This window comes from Drosophila rhopaloa, unplaced genomic scaffold (genome assembly GCF_018152115.1).
Source record: "Drosophila rhopaloa isolate 14029-0021.01 unplaced genomic scaffold, ASM1815211v1 contig_2, whole genome shotgun sequence".
In the NCBI taxonomy this organism is placed as follows: Eukaryota; Metazoa; Arthropoda; class Insecta; order Diptera; family Drosophilidae; genus Drosophila; species Drosophila rhopaloa.
The window spans coordinates 16,625,007-16,644,343 of NW_025335083.1; the positions used below are offsets into that span (position 1 = coordinate 16,625,007).

Here is a 19,337-nt window from a genome sequence, read left to right on the forward strand (position 1 = left end):
TCCTAAATAAATAACTCATAAATAAAACAACTTTGTTAATTCAATTACAGATTCATTCGAGCCATTAAAATATCTTTAATTTTTGCTAGTCCTATTCGTCATTATTGATTTTTTTTATATTCAAATTATTTAGTTGCTACTGAATAAATTCACTTTAATTTTACTTGCGCCCGAAAAACTCAATTTGTGAGGTAGCTCACGTAGCTAAAGCTGCCCTCGAGTGCTGTAAATAAAATGGAATCTCTTATTATTACTTCACTGTCTTACGGATGACATTATCGATCGATCGGCTCTCCTTGCCTGTGTGCAAAACTTTCCATTTTGTACACTTTAATGAACGAATTTCAATAAGCAGCCATACGGGGAAATTCATTTATTGGGAGGGGCGGTTTTTTTTTTTTTTAATAAAGCGACAAGCACACACAATGCGTTTGCTTTGTCATATATGAACGCACGAAGGATCCACAGGATGCAGGCACATAAACCCCCGCATATTAAGGCCTATCGGACGTCCAGCAGACACGACACAGAGCGACAACGATGTCGGCTCAGCTGCCTGGACCCGTGGGCTGATTAAAACTGATTTATTGCTTTAAATGCAATTTACATAAAAATCAGACAATAAGTTCTGGAGAAAACGGAGGCGTACGGAAAGCTTTTCACTTTGTAAGTTTTAAATGTTCAAAGCTTACGCAGAAACGAGACATAGTTATTGTGCAATAACTTTAATTACAGATACTTTAAAAAATGAGGTAAACAAATTCATAATCCCCACTAAGACCCTATATCACATTTTTGAAATAAAATGTAAAATTATATAGAGCAGGTTTGTTACATTTCTTAAATTAAAATTCAAGAAATAAGAAATTTATGAATTTGGATTTTCAATTAGCAATGGTCTATTTTTTTTACAAGACATTTATTTGACTTGCGTTTTTATTTTGTCATTTATTTTTATCAAAAATAAAAACAAATCCATTTTTTTTCTTAATTTGCCTGTTGCGTAAAAATTTAAGAAATACTTTGTGTTTAACAAAATATAAAAAGAAAAGAAGCAAACTTTAACAAGCCGAAGCTTATATACCCTAGAAGCTAATAAAACTTTGATTTAACAATACATTTTCTGATCGTTTCTATGATATATATTCTACCTGCAATAGAAATATGGACATTTTTTGTTAGATAGCGTAGCCAACTTTTGACGGAAACTAAAATACCCTTTGCAAGGGTATAGAAATAACTAGAGGTCTTATCGCAGACCAAAATTCTATGTGAAGTTCGGCTTATAAATATAGCATAAGTTCTTTATTTGAATTTAGTAGAGAGACGACATTTACGGTGCTTGTTTGTTCAACATAATGAGATCGCGCCTTATAGTTTATTTCTTATCGCTTTTGCTTCTAAATGAGCAATCATATGCCGAAGCAGACCCAGTAAACAATTTATTCCAAAAATCTTCTAATCAACTTATTAAAAACCAATGCGATGAATATTGTTATTCGGTTTTCAAGCCTATTTTTGATCGTGAGGTGAAAGTGAACCCAAACATTACGACCGAAAATTTTAAAGAATTGCAGAATAAGCCAAAAATTGCTAATTTACAAACTGAAATTGAAGCAGGGAACCAAACAAAGGAGAAAACTAATGTGCTAATAAACAAAGATGAAAATGTAAAAATCATGACTGAAACTATAATGAAATTAAAAAGTCTTTTAGCAATTTCTAATGAAAAAGTAAATAATATGACTGAAAACTTTAAAATCTTGGAAAGTAAATTAGCAATGGCTGAATTTCAAATCAGATTCAAAGATGAACAGATAAATGAAAAAAATAAAAAAATCAGGGAGAATAATGAAATTGAGGATGACAATTTATTCAAAAAGGAAAGAATTCTTAATATCAAAAATGATAAAGTGAAAAATATGACGGAATCTATTAAGAAGTTGGAGAATCAATTAGCAAATGCTGAAGCCCAAATTATAATCAATGAAGATCAAATAAAAGAAAAAAATAAAGAAATTAAGGAAAACGATGAAAAGTGTGAAGTTAAAAATGATCTCCTTGTATTAAGGGAACAACAAATCAAGGACCAACACGATCTGCTAATTAACAATGTAAATACCATGATGGAAACTATCAAAAATCTTCAGAGTCAGTTACTCATTGCTGAAGATAAAATTAAAGTTGATGATGAGCTCATTATATTAAACGATATCAAAATTAAGGACGAGAATGATAATCTGAAAAATCAAACTGGAATATTAAGTACTATGGCTGAAACAATAAGGAACATAAATAATCGTTGTCCCATCGACGGTCCAAATGGCATTTACAGAATGAATATAAATGGAATAAAAACCTTTGAAATTCCCTGTGATTCAAATGGTTATATGATCATTCAAAGGCGACAAGACGGATCGGAGTCCTTCAATCGTAATTGGATAGATTATAAGAACGGATTTGGGGACTTGAAGAAAGAGTATTTCATCGGTCTGGAAAAGATACACTTAATGACTGATGCAAGACAACATGAACTTTATATTAAGATGAAGGATGTTAAAGGAATTACAAGCTATGCTCACTACGACAATTTCCAAATAGGAAGTGAATCTGAAGCATATGAGCTTAAAACCCTAGGAAAATATTCTGGTACAGCCGGCGACTACCTATATCATAGTTTGCAACAAAAGTTCACCACATTTGACCGCGATAATGACAATTGGATTCAAAACTGTGCTCAACTTGAAAGTGGTGGTTATTGGTACGATAAATGCAGTTCCAGGTATTTAATTAATCGTAAACTAAAAAATAAGTATTATTTTAACAACTTTAAGTTACAGTTCACTTAATGGAAAATACATTGCTGATGGATATCAAAGAAATTTTAACGGCCTTGGAGTTTCCTGGGGTGGAAACATGCTTGTCTTTGTTGAAATCATGATGAGGCAAAAACCTAATGTTTTGATGTATTAAAAACCTATACAAATTATTGCTAAAGAAAATTGTTTGTAACACTATTAGTTAGGTTTTCAATTGACAAGAAATAAAATGTTTTTAATCCGCATCCTTTATTGTAAGACTTGAAACACCCCAAATCTCTGCACCATTTGGAATATAAACTTGGTTACAGTTACTTTTAATTATATAAATTAGCTTCATTTCCTTTTTATTTTGGGAATTAATTTACTCCCAGCTTCTGTGACAGCAGCCAGATCGCTTTTCGAAATTTCCATGGGTTAAAAGCGGGACGACACCGGCAAAATAAAAGGACGGCTCCTGTGGCTGGCCGCATATGTGGGCCAACTTAGTGGCAATAAGTTAAATTAGCATAAACTTAATTAGCATAAGAGTGCAGGGCCAACTGGGAGACAGATAGAGGCCAGGTGGGTGGCCTCATCAGGTTGGCAGATATGCCCTACCCCCCCACTCTGCATAATTCACAGCAAATCCGCAGCGCATTAAAAGAAAATACGTGGCGAAAAAAACGGGAAAAAAAGAAAAGAATAAAATAAAATGCACAGCAAAACAATGAAGGCAACAAAAGCAGCCAGAGCGAGCATTTCGAGTCTGGGGATTGTGCCAATGAAGTAACGACCGCACACAATGTTGCTCGAATCCTGGAGGTTGGAGTTTGCATGGTGGCAGTGCGCTAAGTGACTGCTGTTATACATTTAGTAAGGGGCTGATGGGATTGCCGGGCGATATGGAGGAGCAGATATGGCCAGAGATTCGTTTGCAGTTAGAGACGAGAGACGCGAGTCGAGAGCCGAGAGTGCCCGGCTGGCATTCCCATACACGGAGTAAGGACAAATGTACACGACTCTTTTCGCTGCCACCTGGCGCCTGATCCCCAAAGCGTCCAGGAACGCGACAAGATAAAAGCTGCCGTACTAAATCTGTTGTATGTGCGCCACGGGACACCGTGGGCAGCCAACTGCAGTTCGCATTCCCATTCTTGCACTGCTTCCTTGGCCACGCTGCGTATGAGCAATGCCCGTTAAGTATCCGCATGTGTCCCCCGAGGATTTGGCAAACGGGTCTCTCATCATGGCCTCCTGCATATGCAAAATAATGCTCTCGAAAATCTTCCACTCGTTGACTTCACTTATAGTAAAGGTATTTCACAAAAATATGTTAGTGCATATGCTTTTCATTCTGATTTTATTTATTATTTTACAGTGTGCTGGGAATTTTTGTTGTGTAAGGGGGCATTCTTTACAAAAGAAAATATACTGAATGGATTTTTTGTTATAAACTATATGATTTATAACAAGATTCTAATATATCCAGCGATGGCTCCAATAAAATCTAACAAAAAATACAACATTATGTATATAAGGTCGTACAAATTTGTTCTTGTCTTTCCATATATTAATTAAGCTGGTTAACTTGAATTATTTAATAAACAGCTTTAAATTCGTTGGCAATAAAATTGTTTGAATTATTTTAATCGCACGAGTCGTGCACTCGATTCCACTCATATTTCGCTGAAATTGCAATACATTTTGTAGCCCCCTAAAGCTCGATGGACATCATTAATGCAACCATTATTTCACATTTTTTTATATACACATATTTCTCCTTATCTGAGGCAGGCTTGAAAGAGGGCCAAGTTAATTTCAGAGAACACTTTACGTGCTGCAATTTGGTGCGGGATTCAGTTGCATTCGAAACCCGGCCAGCAGCACATTTGGTAAGCAATAAATTGACCAAGCAGCCAACGCGCCATCATCTACTTTAAAAGCATTTGTTGCCGCACCGCCACCCAAACCATCCGCTCCACCCCCAATCAGCAGCACTTCCAGCAATTCGCCGCCCTTTGACCTCAGCCCCTCCCCCCACCCCCCTCTCCTGTCCACAGTTCGCAATACTCGAAGCGGCGACGAAGCTAAAAAGATACCGGAAATGTTACAGGAAACAAAATGACTTAATGGCCGCGATTGCAACGGCATGGAATCGTTTCAGGCATCGTACCCTGCTCCTGCCTCCTTCCTCCTGCCTCCCACCTCCTTGCTCCTTGCTCCTAGGTCCATGGTCCATGTCCTGCTGGCATTCATGGCAACTGCAGAGGTCAGCATAAAGGCATAAAAGCAAGGTTGTGTCACAGCCATGTGCTGGTCGAAATAATGCCCTTTCGCGGATCAACCGTATATAACTTATGTTTTAAAAATAATCGATTCAACGGTTACTATGTTGTCTTACCATTTAAAAAATGTAAAGAAATTTATCTTTAAAAAATTGAATTTTTAATTTAAATTTTGAAGAAATATTTAAGCTTATCCAGGCTTATAAACACAATTTCTTGGAAGTTCACAATGTAAGTCAGAGCTATGTGCTTAAAAAAATCTTTGAATATTTTCACAAAGGACTAATTAAGATTCAAAAACAATTGATAAAGTCCGAAGATATATTTATAATATGTTAATATGTTATGTTTATTAAAATGTAATCTTAACCAATCTTACTGTTATGAGATGATATTTGACATATTAAAATGCGTTTCTGTCGGCTGTGTTTCAAGGTGATAATAAATATTTTTGGTGTTCCCACTTAAACAAATTAAATTGAATAAGTGTTACGACCCATTCAGTATACCTTATAAAAAGCTGCCATGAAATTGCGTTCGTTAAAAAAATCAGAATACCCCACCTTTGAATTGATCTGCTGATGAGCCATTAAGGACAAGGTATTACCCATCCGACCCCACCACTCCCTATAGACGTAATTGCAATTGCAGCACCATTATTATCATAAGCTAAACGGGATGCATGCTTTTGAAACGGTTTTGAGGTTTGAATTTCTTTTGAGCTGGAACATATTTCTAATTAAATTAATTAAGCGAAGCGAGAATATGGCAAGTATGCAAGCCAATTAGTGGAAAATGCAAAATTAAATGTCTGTGCATGGTGAGTGAGTGGTGGGGAGGGGGAGGGGGAGGAAGGGAAAGAAGACTGTGGGTGTCGCACAGCCAACTCATTGTCCTTGCCCCTCCTTGGCCACTCGTCCTGCGGAGCAGCTCTTTGTTGGCCACTCCAACAATAATTGCGTTGCGACATGTAAGCTTTTGTTTTGCAGTTTGTGCGTGTGTCTGTGCGACAAAGTTAATGACAGCATAATTAAACAAAACTAACAGCAGACTAATAAAATGTTCATACTGCATACTGCTCAAGGCCTCGCCACATTCCATTACCACTCACATATATCTCCTCTACCTTCCTAGTTTTCCCCGTCGGTCGGTCGGTGTGTGTCAACGTTTGTCAAGCGACAATTAAAGTCATAATAAAGGCAGGCTGAAGACAATCATTATACGAGGTCCCTCCCTCCGAAGTCGCCCACACATCCGCCCCCTATCTTTTCGGTTAGTTATGCATAAAGTTCGCCACAAAAGGGTATAACCTGAGCGTAAACATACCGTTGACGACCCACTCACTACTCGTCCTTCCCGCTCCATTGTTTTGCAGGCATATAAATTTCAAAATTAAAGCAAAGTTTAACCTTTGTCCTTGTGCAAATGCGGAGGCGGAGGGATTGCAACTGCGTTTGTTTGACTGTGCATTATGGCAATGTGTGGGAGACCCGCATAAGGAAATCTTTAATTTTCAGGGTTTGAAAAATTGACTTATTTTATTTACTTTCATTATTTAATTCAAAGATGTGAACGCGTTGAAAAAGAAAACTATTAGGTTTTAAAAAACAAAAATACGCATATGCGGGCTTCAAATCGTTGATGTTACATTTTAAACTTTAAGTGTACAAAATGCTTGTTTACCATAAAGCTGAGAGATGAGTATCAAATTTATAAACTAAAATTATTTTTAAACCTTTTACAGTTTTATAAACATCGCAACTTGAAGTTTTTTCTAAATAATATTTCCGGTATTCGATGTGTTAATCATAAAATCATTATTATAATTTTAATTAATTTAATTTAATTTATAAGCCTAGCAGACATGTGTATCATAGCATATAAACGGGGAAAGAGATTTTAAAGGTTGTTTGACAATTTTAAATACAATTGCTTGAATTATCATTTTATTTAATCTACATCTGTCTATACTCATTTCAGATTTATCTGTATATTTAAATTAAAAAACATTTCTGTAAATATTTACATGAACAGAAATTCCCTTCAAAGCATAGCACAACTCTAAGTTTCCTAAGTTTTATAGCGATATTTTGTTCATTATACTGTGAGTAACACTTGATGACTGTTACTTTGTTTCACGATCTTATTTAATTTTTTTATAGTTTGCGTTATATTTTTGTAATAATAGAGCTATTAGCTTTCTTGGTTATCCAATCGATCATAGTGGGTAACGTTGTCGTCAACAGGAAAGCATCTGATTAAATATTAACTAAATTGATGAAATGCAACTCTCTATCAATATTGGACTAGTCAGCAACCGTATTTGCACAAGCGGACTTGGTAGAGATATATAAAAGTTAGCACGGGGTGGAGATGCGATTAGGCATTATCAGTCGATCTATGATGCACACGACCAAGACAGCCTTGCTCCTGGTCGCTGTCGCCCTCAGTGCCAGCTGTGCGGTTTCCAGCCCGCAGCCGGATTTTGGGTTGGAGGAGCTGTGGGATAACCTTAACAAAACCGGCCAGGTAATCCTCGATGGACTCGCCAATGCCACCAAGAATGGAACGGCCATAACCGGGGAGTTCCTCGACGGCGTGAAGAACGCCACTGCCCAGTACTCCCACGAGACGGTGGAGTTTGCCCACAAAATCGCCCAGGCTCTGCACAGAGCTGCCACCGAAGGAATCGCGGACTTCTCCTCCGATCTGCGGTCCGTCATAGAACAGCTGCGCGGTGCTATTAACCAAGTCCGAAATGTGGTGAAGCGAAAGGCCTTGAAGGATGCCCTTGCCGCACTGCAGACCGTAAATGCCACCGTCGCCGATTTGGAGGCAGCCGTAGAGAACCTCAACGATCGTCTGGAGGAGGAGAAGGAGAAGTATGCGGCCGAGATCCAGGAGAAGTGGAGCAACTGGGCTGACGCCCAACTGGATCGAGTTGATCAGGAGACGAATGGCGTTGGCAACCAGGAGGCCGAGGAAATCCTGGACGAGCTGGTCAGCCGATACTCCGGCTATCTGCAGAGCTGCGTGGAGGAGTTGCAGGTGCGACAGGGCATCTACGAGCAGAATGTCCACCGGGCCATTGTCAAGTACCACAATGCCACCAACAATGTGAGTGCCCAAATCGAGCTCTGCCTGCAGAGTCCCCTCGGCATCCTCTCCTGTCGCAGTGGCATCAACCAGGCTCTCAGTGGACTCAAGACGGCTCCGGCTGAGCTGCTCAGCCTGAAGTTGCAGGGACTGCGACTGCTGGCCGTGGGCCTGGATGCCGGAGGATGTGTGGGCCAGACCCTGGAAGAGCACGAACTGGAGAAGCCCAGTGTGGAGCGAAAGCTCGACGAGATCATCCAGGATTATCTGAACCAGCAGAATGCCAGCGATGACGACTCCAGCTCTGAGGAGGACTCGACCACCGAAGATGTCTCCGATTTGCAAGGAGATGACACCACCAAGTCGGAATAATCACATAATCGTATATTTCTTATTAGGTGCGGGGTAAAAGAAGCATAATAAAATTTTCTTTAATGCAACAGACAATAAATATATTTGTTCTTTCTCTCATACATTTTGAGGTAAAAAATAGGTAATAATATTTAATTCACCGATAATTATAAATAGTGACATATGACTTTATCAATCTCCTTGACATTTTAGCACCAAATCAAATACCATCTTTATAGTCTTTCAACTTTCTTGCATATTTCAAGTAAGTATTTTATAAATTAAAGAGTGAAAATGCATTTTTATTTTTATGCCTGATTTTCATGCCACTTTATAATAGCAACTCCAATTAATTTAAAAAGAAACACATTTACAAGAGCGAATCAATTTGAAAGTTACATATAATTATAATATTTTTTATCCCCCAACCAAAAGTTAAAATTAAAGAGGACAGTCGTTTGGATGGTCTGATTCAGCTTGTAGCCACCGATTAACTTCGTCAATGAAACGACACATTTTTTTGCGGTTCCTTACGCATTCGATTTCAATATAATTATGGGATATTGTCGCCATCATTGAAAAATTTAAGTTTATTTAGTTAAACTTCTGTTTATTGAAAGGTCATGTCAACCAGTCTTTTAAAGATTTATTTAATAAAATATTAAACTTACAATTATTCCTTAAAGGAAAAAATTAGTCTGTTGCTTAGTTAAGTCAATTAACTAAAACGCAATATATTAGTTCCACTGCCGTAAACTAAGGTGGAGAAAATATATTTTATACGTAGCTACTTACACTCAAAATACTTCCCCTTTTTGTATATGTATCTTGGAAATGAACTGTGTGTTGCAAATGAACTGTATGGATGCCCCTTAAAAGGGTTAGCTCAACTATTATACAGATACATTTATGGCATGGCATTTATAAACATTGAATGTCACAAGCAAAGTTTTGAACTTTTGAGCTTTCGTATGACAATATAATTTGAAAGGACACATGTTTTATAGCATTTACAAGAATTTTTTGCTACAAAGTACCGTTCGAACTTTTGTGCTTTTATATTTTCTAGAACAGTTTTATTTTGTATATTGTTTATACAAAAATCTTTTCTAATTTCCCAAAATAAAAGTCAAAAATGTCATAGCTCATACGCCCTGTATAACAAGCAACACAATTTTTCGATTCGTGTTTTCTAGAAAACTTTATTTTGTATAATGTTATACACAAAGATATTTTCTTTACACGCATATGGCAGTTATACCAGCATGCTCAGATATAACACCAAAATGTATTACCCATACGCCCCGTATAACAAGCAACTACCCCTGAAAGTCTAGAAAAAAGGGGAAATGAATGAACCTTAATTAGTGAAATAAAACTCAGGTTTTCTATCTTAGTTTGCTTATTCGCAATTTTATTGACTTCTTGTATTTTAATAGATCTCATAAGTATCTGAAATAGCCACTTAATAGCTATAGACCGACTAATTATTTATTTATTATTTCATCATTCGTTTATGAAACTTACTTAACTATAATTTTATACCTTTTGCGCGCTAAGCTAAACAAAAAGGATATAAACTTCGAAGCATTGAAAATTCGATTCAGTTTTGTGGTAAGCCTTAACTAATTATTTTTAATTTTTTGCTGCCAGCACAAGCCTTAGAACTAGCAGATATGCCCTAAGCTCTCATTAATCCACTAATTCAGAGTCTAAGCGCGTACCTCGGAGGACTTTTTCCCTTACTAAATGGTAATGTTGCACTAACAGTTTACAGGGAAAATATCGATACATATTTATTATCTGCTTGCCTTTACTTTGCTTTCATTTTTGTATATTTTATTGCTTAGTCTACAACACGAAACAATGGCTTAGATTACATATGAATTTCGCTTTAGGAATTTTCTGAATTTTGCTTAGGAATAATTTTGCATTAGGATTACCAAAATCAGGAAATTATTTTCCAAATTAACGAAACAAACTAAGATGTGATAATTGATTATCATTTTTTAGTTGCTTCTATCTAGCGTTGTTTGAGTATTTTTGTGCAGTAGAAAAGTTAAATAAGCCGACCTATTGAAGTGTTTCAAATAAATTAACCGTTTGGATAAATATATAATCTAGACTACTGTAAAATATTCAAAATTATTTTGTTTACTTAAACTTAAAACAAAAATTGAATGTGATAAGAATTAACAAAAAATGTATTTCATACTGGATTCTTATTGCACTCAGCTTGATTTTTACTTTGAGATCATATTTGCTTGGATGATGTGGTATTGCTTTGGATTTACGTGCTCTATTTTATTTCTAAGGTGAGCAAAGAAATAGATGTACTTAAATCGAAGAGGTCAGTTCATTTGTTGAGCACTCTGACAATGGCCAATGAAGTTGATCAACCGTGCTGGAACACAACCAAACTAAATCCTCAAACTAATTGGCACAAAAGTGAACCAAAGCGCCGTCTAAATGTTGCCAACCAAAACGGAGTCCCTATCTCATTGATACTCCACCCGGGCCACGGGTATCCCAAAATCATTGAGTTCGAATACGATTAGCTTCCTTTTCTTGCGGACACTGGCCGAAGGATCCGATTGCTTGGCGGTTGATGAAGTCCTGGCCGTGGTGATCATTGTGGTGCTGACTGGTGGAATGGGTTTCTGCTGCTGCTTCGTTGCCGCTCTTTTCGTTGTTGTGGTTGTTGTGGCACCTGTGGCAGCCACTCCTTTGATTAAGTTCTCCTTCGTTGTAACACCCTGCTCCCGTGTGTCCTTCGCTTGGGAATCCCGCATCTGCTGCAGCAATTTAGGCTTCTCCTTTTGTTTATCCTTGGGCTTCTCTTTGGAATTATCCTTGGGTTCCTCCTTGGTATTCTCCTTAAGCTTATCCTTGGTCTTTTCATTGGGCTTCTCCTTGGGACTATCCTGGATCTTGGGCAGTGGGGGCAGAGCAGGAAGATCGCAACGCTGGCGCAGATGGCGGTACACAGCATCCACCCGCTGGACCAGACGATTCACGTATTTAGTGGTAGTACGATCCACTATCGATGGAGCCTTGATACAATCGTTGCCACCGAATTCACACACCTAGTTGGAATGAAGTAAGGAATTTAAATTACTTACCATCAACACAAACAGTAAGTAAAATAAAAAAACATTATCCAAAGCATTATATAAATTGAAAACACCCAATTTGGTTCCTTGTTAAAGTATCCACTTAATTTAAAGGTATGAAATTTAATGAGATTTATGCTTTGGAAAACTGCAACGAATTTCTGGAACTTTTCATTTAATTTTTTATACTAACCCGATAGTGCTGCAAAATGGCCTCCTTGGGCGGCACATTGAGGGATCCCTTCCCAGGTGCAAATTCCCACACAAAGTGATTGCCCGCCTCGACCACTGCCTCTGGTTTGCAGATGTACTTGGATCGCTGCTTCTGAGGGTGCAGTTTATAGCGCCTGGAAAGATATAGGTGTCAGAAGATATTAATCTTATTGATTCTTCCCCATCAATCAAGTCCACTCACCTGCGTGTCTTGCGTTGGGTGACCAACGAAGCACGGACACTGGCCAGCTGGTCATTGCCACCCTCTATTCCCGAACTAGCCAGGCTGTCATCCGCAAACTGAAGGTAGTAGAAGGCGTTCTGGAAGGAATAGGCCCCCGTGTTCCGATTTCGAAATCGCTGATTTAGGGACCTATATACACAAATGGTACGATATTAAATTATTTGATATAACATCTATTAAATATGTAGCTGTTTCTTTGCAACAAGATTCCCATTTACTAAAGATGCCAAATCTAAAAGAACATTATGAGAAATAGATTAATCCCTTTAAATGATAAAAAAATTATTGAAACCCTTAAATCTTGTAAAGAAAATTTACAGAATATTTAACAGTTATAACTCTATAGACTTAAAGATTTTTAAAAAGCAAAAAAGTATTCAAAAATAAAGGTAGTAAACCTTGAACTGCTTGAGTCAGTTTTATCTCTGCGAGACCGTTTATAAACAGGTTAACAAATTTTGCTGTTGGTAAGCTAAAAACAGCCGAATTAAAATGGTGTATAATAATTGACTTTTAAAGGAAATGTTGTTGGACTCACGTGATGAGCTCGTTCAGCGTGTCCGAGTACCTCGGCACAATGAACTCGTCCAGGTCAACCAGGGCCAGATACTTGTAGCGATACATGGTGCGGTAGAGGCAGTCGTTCAGTGCGGCAAAGAGTCCTTCGGTGCGGATCTCCTTCTGGCTGCGCATGCGCAGGTTCCACGGCAGGATGCTGACAGTGGGTCGTTGGTAGTGCGTGGACTTGAGAACGCGGGGCGTGACGTTGTTGGCCGCCTCCGCCGGTTGCAGTGGCTCCAGGTCGTGGGCAGTAAGATTTCCGGGGACAAGGCCCTGCTGATAGCTCTGCAGGACGCAGGAGGCGTGCGGTCCCAGCGTGTGGTTGTAGAAGGTGAAGTGGGAGACTCCCAATAAAGCGTAGAACTCCAGGTACTCCATCAGATAAAGCGCCTGATCGTAGTTGAAGTGCAGGGGTTTCACGCACACGGCAATGCGGTCGGGTATATTATCGCCACTCGGCGGAGCCTTGCCCACCGGCGATCCTCTCCTGGCACTCGCATTGCCCGTTGGATTCGCCGCAAAGTCCGCATCCTGGTCGGTATTGCGTAGGGTCAGCAGATTTCCCGGCGGAGCACGCAGGCGGGACACCACGCTCACAAAATGGGGAACGGCCAGGGGAGGGGTGCGCACCGGACACAGGATAAAACAGGCGCTGTACTTGAGATTCCAGTTCTCACGAATGATCTGAAAATTAAAATCACATTTTTTAATCATAAAATCAATCAGTTTATTAATTTACTTATTTTTATAATAGGATTATCCCTTACTATTTCGATAACCTCGGAGAAATTGTACAGATATAGCCTATATATTCTTAATTAAAGTGTTTTATTAAAGTTATTCTATAAGAATTATCAATCGTGTTTTAGGTGACCGATCATCATGAGTAATTATTAAGATTCGTAGTTAAAGAGGACTTTTAAATACTGTCATGGCTAATAAAAAACTTTATATTTCCATTTATTTAAATTTCTACCCTTTAAGCCTAACTGTTTTTAAAGAAAATTTAATGCAAGTAGACTTTAGTAGTAGATTTTTACAAGTTTACCATGATGGCATTGTATATAAATATAATATATATTAAAGATTATCAGTGAAATGCACTTTACCCAATCAAAGCCTTCTTTAAACTATCTCTGGTAAAGAATCAAGGCAATATTTGGGCGGACATGTGGAAAATTGAAAAAGGGAACGGCGACTCACCTTGACGCGAGCCATCACAGTGGCCGAGGAGTATTTGGCACGTGTCGAGGAGGAGGAGCCCGTGTCCGAGGCGTTGGCAGGACTCGGTCCGTACCAGAAGCGACACCAGACCCTCTCCGGACCCCGTGTCTTCGTGGCGCCCACCACCCGCACCAGACGCGCTCCTTCGCGCCGATCGAAGTAGGCGGAGTAGACAAAGAACTTGAAGCGGGTGCCGTTGACAACCTGCCAGGCGCCGTCGGTGGGCCGCGTGCCAAATGGGAAGTGGGGCAGGGTCTCCTCCACCTTGCCGGGCAGCACCTGGCCCCAGGGTATGAGCGGTACATTCACGCCAAAGGCTCCTGCTCCACCTCCGCCCCCTACACCCCCGTTAAGGAGCATTCCTGCCAAGCGCTGGCCATCGGCGACTGCGGCTTCTGCTGGGAAATTGGAAAAAGCATGAGACATGCGGCGTATACGTAATGCGCCATTGTCATAGCCATCTCTTTTGTGATTTCGCATTACTATGGCTCATTGTGTGACAACGACGACGATACTCACCTTGAATTTTCAGTTTATTGTCCCGCAGTTGTATAAATCCTAATTTATTATCACTCAGAATGCTGGCATCCAATAGATCATAATCTTCCTGCAAGGAGGTGGCAAATATATTATAGCAAATAATAATAATAAATTGGTAATAAAATAGGTATTGCAATATATTCAGTCGAATGATTTATAGTACTTTGGTGTAAATAATAGTGAAATCACATTCAATAACAGATATAACTTAATAAAACCCTTTCTCTAGGTTATTTTACGGTACGGTGAGTACTTCCTGATTTTAAAAATATGTCCAAAAACAAACGAATTCTTTGTTTAAGTATTCAAATCCTATTGCCCAGCACATCTTCTAGGTTCCCACCGCTTTCGGAGGACCATAACGAACGAGTTGTCCACAAAGCCGTCTGCGGTCCGATTTGCATAGCCAAACTTACCTTAACATTATCATAATCCGGCATCGAGTCGCCCATCCGTCCGCCCAAGCTGGCCCCTCCCCCGCCGCCCGCCCGCATCGCCAACATGCCGCTGTGGGTGCGCTCGTCGATCATGAAGACCTGCAGAAAAAACAGGGTAGAGGGTGAAAATGTTACCCTTGCTCAGCTTGAATTTCAAGTGGCTTTCATTAAGGAATGAAAAGCTCGCATTTTTAATTGCTATTACTCAGCTGCAAAAAGTACATTTACAATTTGAATTATTTTATAATTTCAAATTTAATTATTAACCAATTGGCTTTAGAATTTAAAATAAAATTCAATTTCCACTAATTTATTTGTGCAAGAATTTATTTTAAAATGAAATAAACCCGCAATCACATGCAAATATTTGTAGGAGGAAACAAATATTTGTATGTGATTGCGGTTTTATGCCAAATTATTCAAAATAGCACAAGACTGATTAAACTAATAATAAAATTATTAAATAAGCCTATATCAGAATATTTTAATAATATTTTATTGGTATATCAAATCTTTGTATTTCTGAATATTATTTAAATTTATTGACAAAGGGCTTGTATTTGTTATTTTTTCAATACGAGAGGGTCGTTTTAAGCTAAAATAATATAAATTACACATTTTTGAAGATCAATGGTTAGTTGTAATATTTCTTCAAATGAGACCTAAAATCATTTCTCATTTATAAAATTGTATTTCCTTGAGGAAGGACTATAAACGACTGCTAGCTTCACTAACCTCTGTCAGAATGATTAATCCAAAGACGGCGAAGAATGTGATGACGATGAGGAAGCTCATGCCCGACCGTTCCCTGGTGCCCCACTGCTTCTTGCCCCGCTTCATGGTGGGTGTCAGCGAGGTGCGTCCTCCGTGGTGGTGATGGTGATGATGTTGCTGCAGCTTCTGTTGCTGTTGCTGCTGTTGATGTTGCTGTTGCAACTGGTGTTGGTAGCAGGCGTGCGAGTGTCCTTGCTGGCCGTAGGCGGACTGGTAGTGCCCAAGCAACTGGGACGCGGAAGTGGTGGAGTTGCCGGAGCCGGTGGAACCCACGGAACCAACGGAGCCGACGGAGCCCCCCGGGGAATGCTGCCTGTACTGAGGGGGGCTCCGGCTATTCAGCATGTTGGGGTGCAGGGAGCGGGGAGATTAGTTTGTTGCTCTCAGGGCGGTACTTTCCCTATATCTCGCTTATTTTTCGATAACTCATGTGCAACTTATCATCGAGGCTTGCTTATGTTTCTGATTTTATTCAATTATTTTGGCATTTTTTGAGGAAACTTAAAGGAATCTAAACTTCTTTGAATGTTTATTTGCGAACAAGCTAAGCAAAACAAAGGGGGAAAAAGAGAGCGGCTTTTTTTAGGAGAGAAAAAATGAAATCTGCGAGCGGACTGAGATTGCGCTCTCTTTTCTTGGCTGGCCAATTACAAAGGAAAAATCAATAAAATCTGTGCAAAGATTGTCGTGAATTATTTTCCAAAAAGCTGCTTCAATTCACCAAATTGCGTTAGGTAATCCATTTTATATATTTTCTGGCCCGCTTTGGGTTTCAAGCGATGAATTTTCAAGAATTTTCACTTAGTGGTTTTCAGCAGGTGCTTTTAACACACTTTCATCACCTTTTCAATACATTTAACTCGGCAAACGAACTTTATATCCTAACCACCTATTGTTTAACGCTCTGATTTGTTTTAATTTTGTTTCTTATGAAATAGATCTTAAATTTTATAGTTATTGTGTTTTTTTGGCATTTAAACAAAAATTTTACTCGCGTCGATAGAAACAGGAAAACAATGCGGCACAGCTGAGCAGCTCAAGGCGAAGGACATGCGCACAGGACATCGAACGCCAACAGATGATGCCAAACATTGCCAGATCAAGTGATTAAAATTATGAACTTTCAATACTAATTATTATTAGCTTTTTAAAAATCTTTAAGTTTTTTGAACATTTATAATTTAAAGGATTGTAAACTACTACTATAAAAAAATAATAAAATAAAATAATAAAAATATTTGGATTATTCCAACTACATTTTTATACCAATGGAATAAAATCGGACTTTAAAAAATAGTTCACAAGAACACAAAATGAACAATGAATCACTGACCATCAACCGAATCCCGTGAAATATAATAAAGAAAAAATAAGACTGTAATTTTGTTTACCCATACAATAATTTAAAAGTTCTCAATTAAAGTTCTCAGAAGGACTTACCCACATGTGTATGCATGCCTTGAGTAAAAAAAATGACAAGGAATCACGCTTGGGCCACAAAGGTCTTTCAATTCTAAGGATTTCATTTCCGGGCTAACTTTTCAACCAAAAAGGATCTTCAGGCCATTCCACAACTATAATCCTGCCTGGGCTGGACAAAAGGAATTAACGGAAACAATAAAATTTGGAGAACTTTTGAAAACCAATAAATTCCAAGTGTTTGGAAATCAATTGGGAACAAATTGCAACTGACAAAAACTACGAAAAAGAAAAGGTGCTGGGAAGTGGGGATGTGGGGATGTGTGCTTGGCCAATGGAATTGCTATATGTACATACGCATTCACGCTCATTCATGGCTTTCTCCTTTTCAGTTTATATTTGGGTGAACATTTCTGCCAAGCAGTTGGAGAGTTTGCAAGACCAATATGCAAAGAAAAAGGTGCTCAAGTGGCTGGGGCAAACAGTTTTGTTTGCTAAACTTTTGTCATTGAGTACGCGCAACAATAGCAAAGCAATCGCCAAACCGGCTGAGGGAATAAATTCGAATTTGAAACAAGCTTCAAGTCTCGAGCAGAATAAGCCAAATGCTCCGACAAGACAATAAACATAAATCAAGACTCAAGTTAATGCAAAACATATACGGAAAACATCTTCGGTAGACAAATTAATTAAGGTAAAATTGTATTCAAAATGTGGAACTTAAATCAATAACACAAATACCATAGCAAGAATAATAGAGTCGATAGATTCAATCTAATTAATACATTTTAAATTTAATATCTCTGTATTGTTTGGTCAGTTATTATGAAGATATGCAGGTAAATCTGCAAATTGCCAAATAACAAGAGTAAACAAATAAATAGAAATACAGATGTACAAGTACCTGTCAATAAATACAGCACAGTAGGAACTAAAGAAATCAAAATATTTGAGAGCAACCTCAAGTGAGATTGAATAGAGCCATATGAAAATTGTTGCCCAGTCAAAAAATTAAAGAGTTTATTGAATGAATTAAATGCAATTATTTAATTGTAAATTAAATGTCCGTACTTTGGTCAGTTATTGTAATGGTATTCAAATAATTGTGTAAATTGCCAAATAACAAGAGTAAACAAAGAGATAGAAATACGGAAGTACAAGTACCTGCACAGAACGAACCCAAGAAAGCCACAACTAATGGCAAACACTCGAGAACATCCGCTGCTGCACCTCAAGTGAGATTAAATAAAACTGCAAGAAAATTGAAATGAAAATTCGGCAAGGCAAACACAAATTCGAGACAAGTTATAGCAGCATCTATGGGATTCTTTCCTCTGAAATCCCCCACCCATCCTCGGTTGCAGTTCATCCATCCCGCTTGCCGAAAATATTTCATTTATACAGATAGAACCCACTTACATATATTTGCTGGCAACTTCCACGTCGAAGTGCCGCTGTGGCAGCTTAAGTTACTACCAGACCATCTCATCTCCCACCGATATTGCCCAGGCATAGGCAACTTAACTTTGATGAGTTTGCCAAGTGAAATTCTGGGGAAAGGGGAAAGGGGAAAGGGGAAAGGCAATAAGGAGCAGCGGACTTACCTTATCCACCGACTTGAGTGCCGTGTGCGGTGGGGTGTGCTCAAAATTATGATTAAAATAACGAAAAGGATGGGGTTCGCCTCAGTTCTGGCTGTTTTGAGGCAGCGGATGATATTAACATGGATCCGGAAACTAATAAAGCGATTGTGGAACATACTTGTGTGGAAAGCCATTCAGGGGTTAACTGTGGAGTGTCTCAAGATCAATTTTTATTCCCCTTTACTAGTTCATATTTTTCCAATGACATAGGATTGTGGTTATTTACTGTCCTTATTAAGTTTCAGTTTTAAGCAATAACACTAGCCCAGATATGAGGAATTTAGATAAAACTTTGACTATATTTTTCATTCAAAAGTTTGCCTCTTAAGATTGATTCTCTAATATGCATTCAAATTTGCAATTTTAACGTTGATCAACTATTTGGCTTTTTTGAAATATAAAATAAAATCAATTTTCTTTTGCTTTGCTTGTGAAACAATATAAAAATCATACTCATTAATTTTATAGCTGCTTCACCACTTTCCAAAAAGCGCCTTTTTTAGTTGGACATCATTTTCTGTTTTAAAATCAAAATTTAACATATTTAATCGTTGAATTCCAGTTATAAAAACAACCGCAACTACCACTAGCAATGATTTTTTATCCAACCACCATTGTGGTGCACCAGCAAATATC

General features: G+C 38.3%; 2 protein-coding genes across 4 annotated transcripts; one reads left to right on the forward strand and one right to left on the reverse strand.

The window, feature by feature from the left end:
* Positions 1 to 7,473: 7,473 nt before the first annotated feature.
* LOC108045545 lies at positions 7,474 to 8,633 on the forward strand. The gene has a single exon (XM_017124913.2). The coding sequence runs from the start codon at positions 7,487 to 7,489 to the stop codon at positions 8,552 to 8,554; it is 1,068 nt and encodes a 355-aa protein (XP_016980402.2). The 5' UTR covers positions 7,474 to 7,486; the 3' UTR covers positions 8,555 to 8,633.
* A 1,284-nt stretch (positions 8,634 to 9,917) lies between these two features.
* LOC108050731 lies at positions 9,918 to 16,665 on the reverse strand. 3 transcript variants are annotated; one of them, XM_044460223.1, is made up of 9 exons: positions 16,482 to 16,665; positions 15,601 to 16,183; positions 14,845 to 14,964; positions 14,408 to 14,495; positions 13,868 to 14,286; positions 12,642 to 13,348; positions 12,062 to 12,232; positions 11,840 to 11,993; positions 9,918 to 11,619 (listed from the first exon to the last, which is right to left on the reverse strand). In XM_044460223.1, exons 2-9 carry the CDS (start codon positions 15,982 to 15,984, stop codon positions 11,032 to 11,034), a joined length of 2,631 nt encoding a protein of 876 aa, XP_044316158.1. In that variant the 5' UTR covers positions 15,985 to 16,183; positions 16,482 to 16,665; the 3' UTR covers positions 9,918 to 11,031. The 3 variants fall into 3 exon arrangements, with proteins under 3 accessions (XP_044316158.1, XP_044316159.1, XP_044316157.1); XM_044460224.1 differs by having other exon boundaries at positions 13,868 to 14,283; positions 15,601 to 16,665; XM_044460222.1 differs by having other exon boundaries at positions 15,601 to 16,665.
* Between the last annotated feature and the right edge of the window lie 2,672 nt (positions 16,666 to 19,337).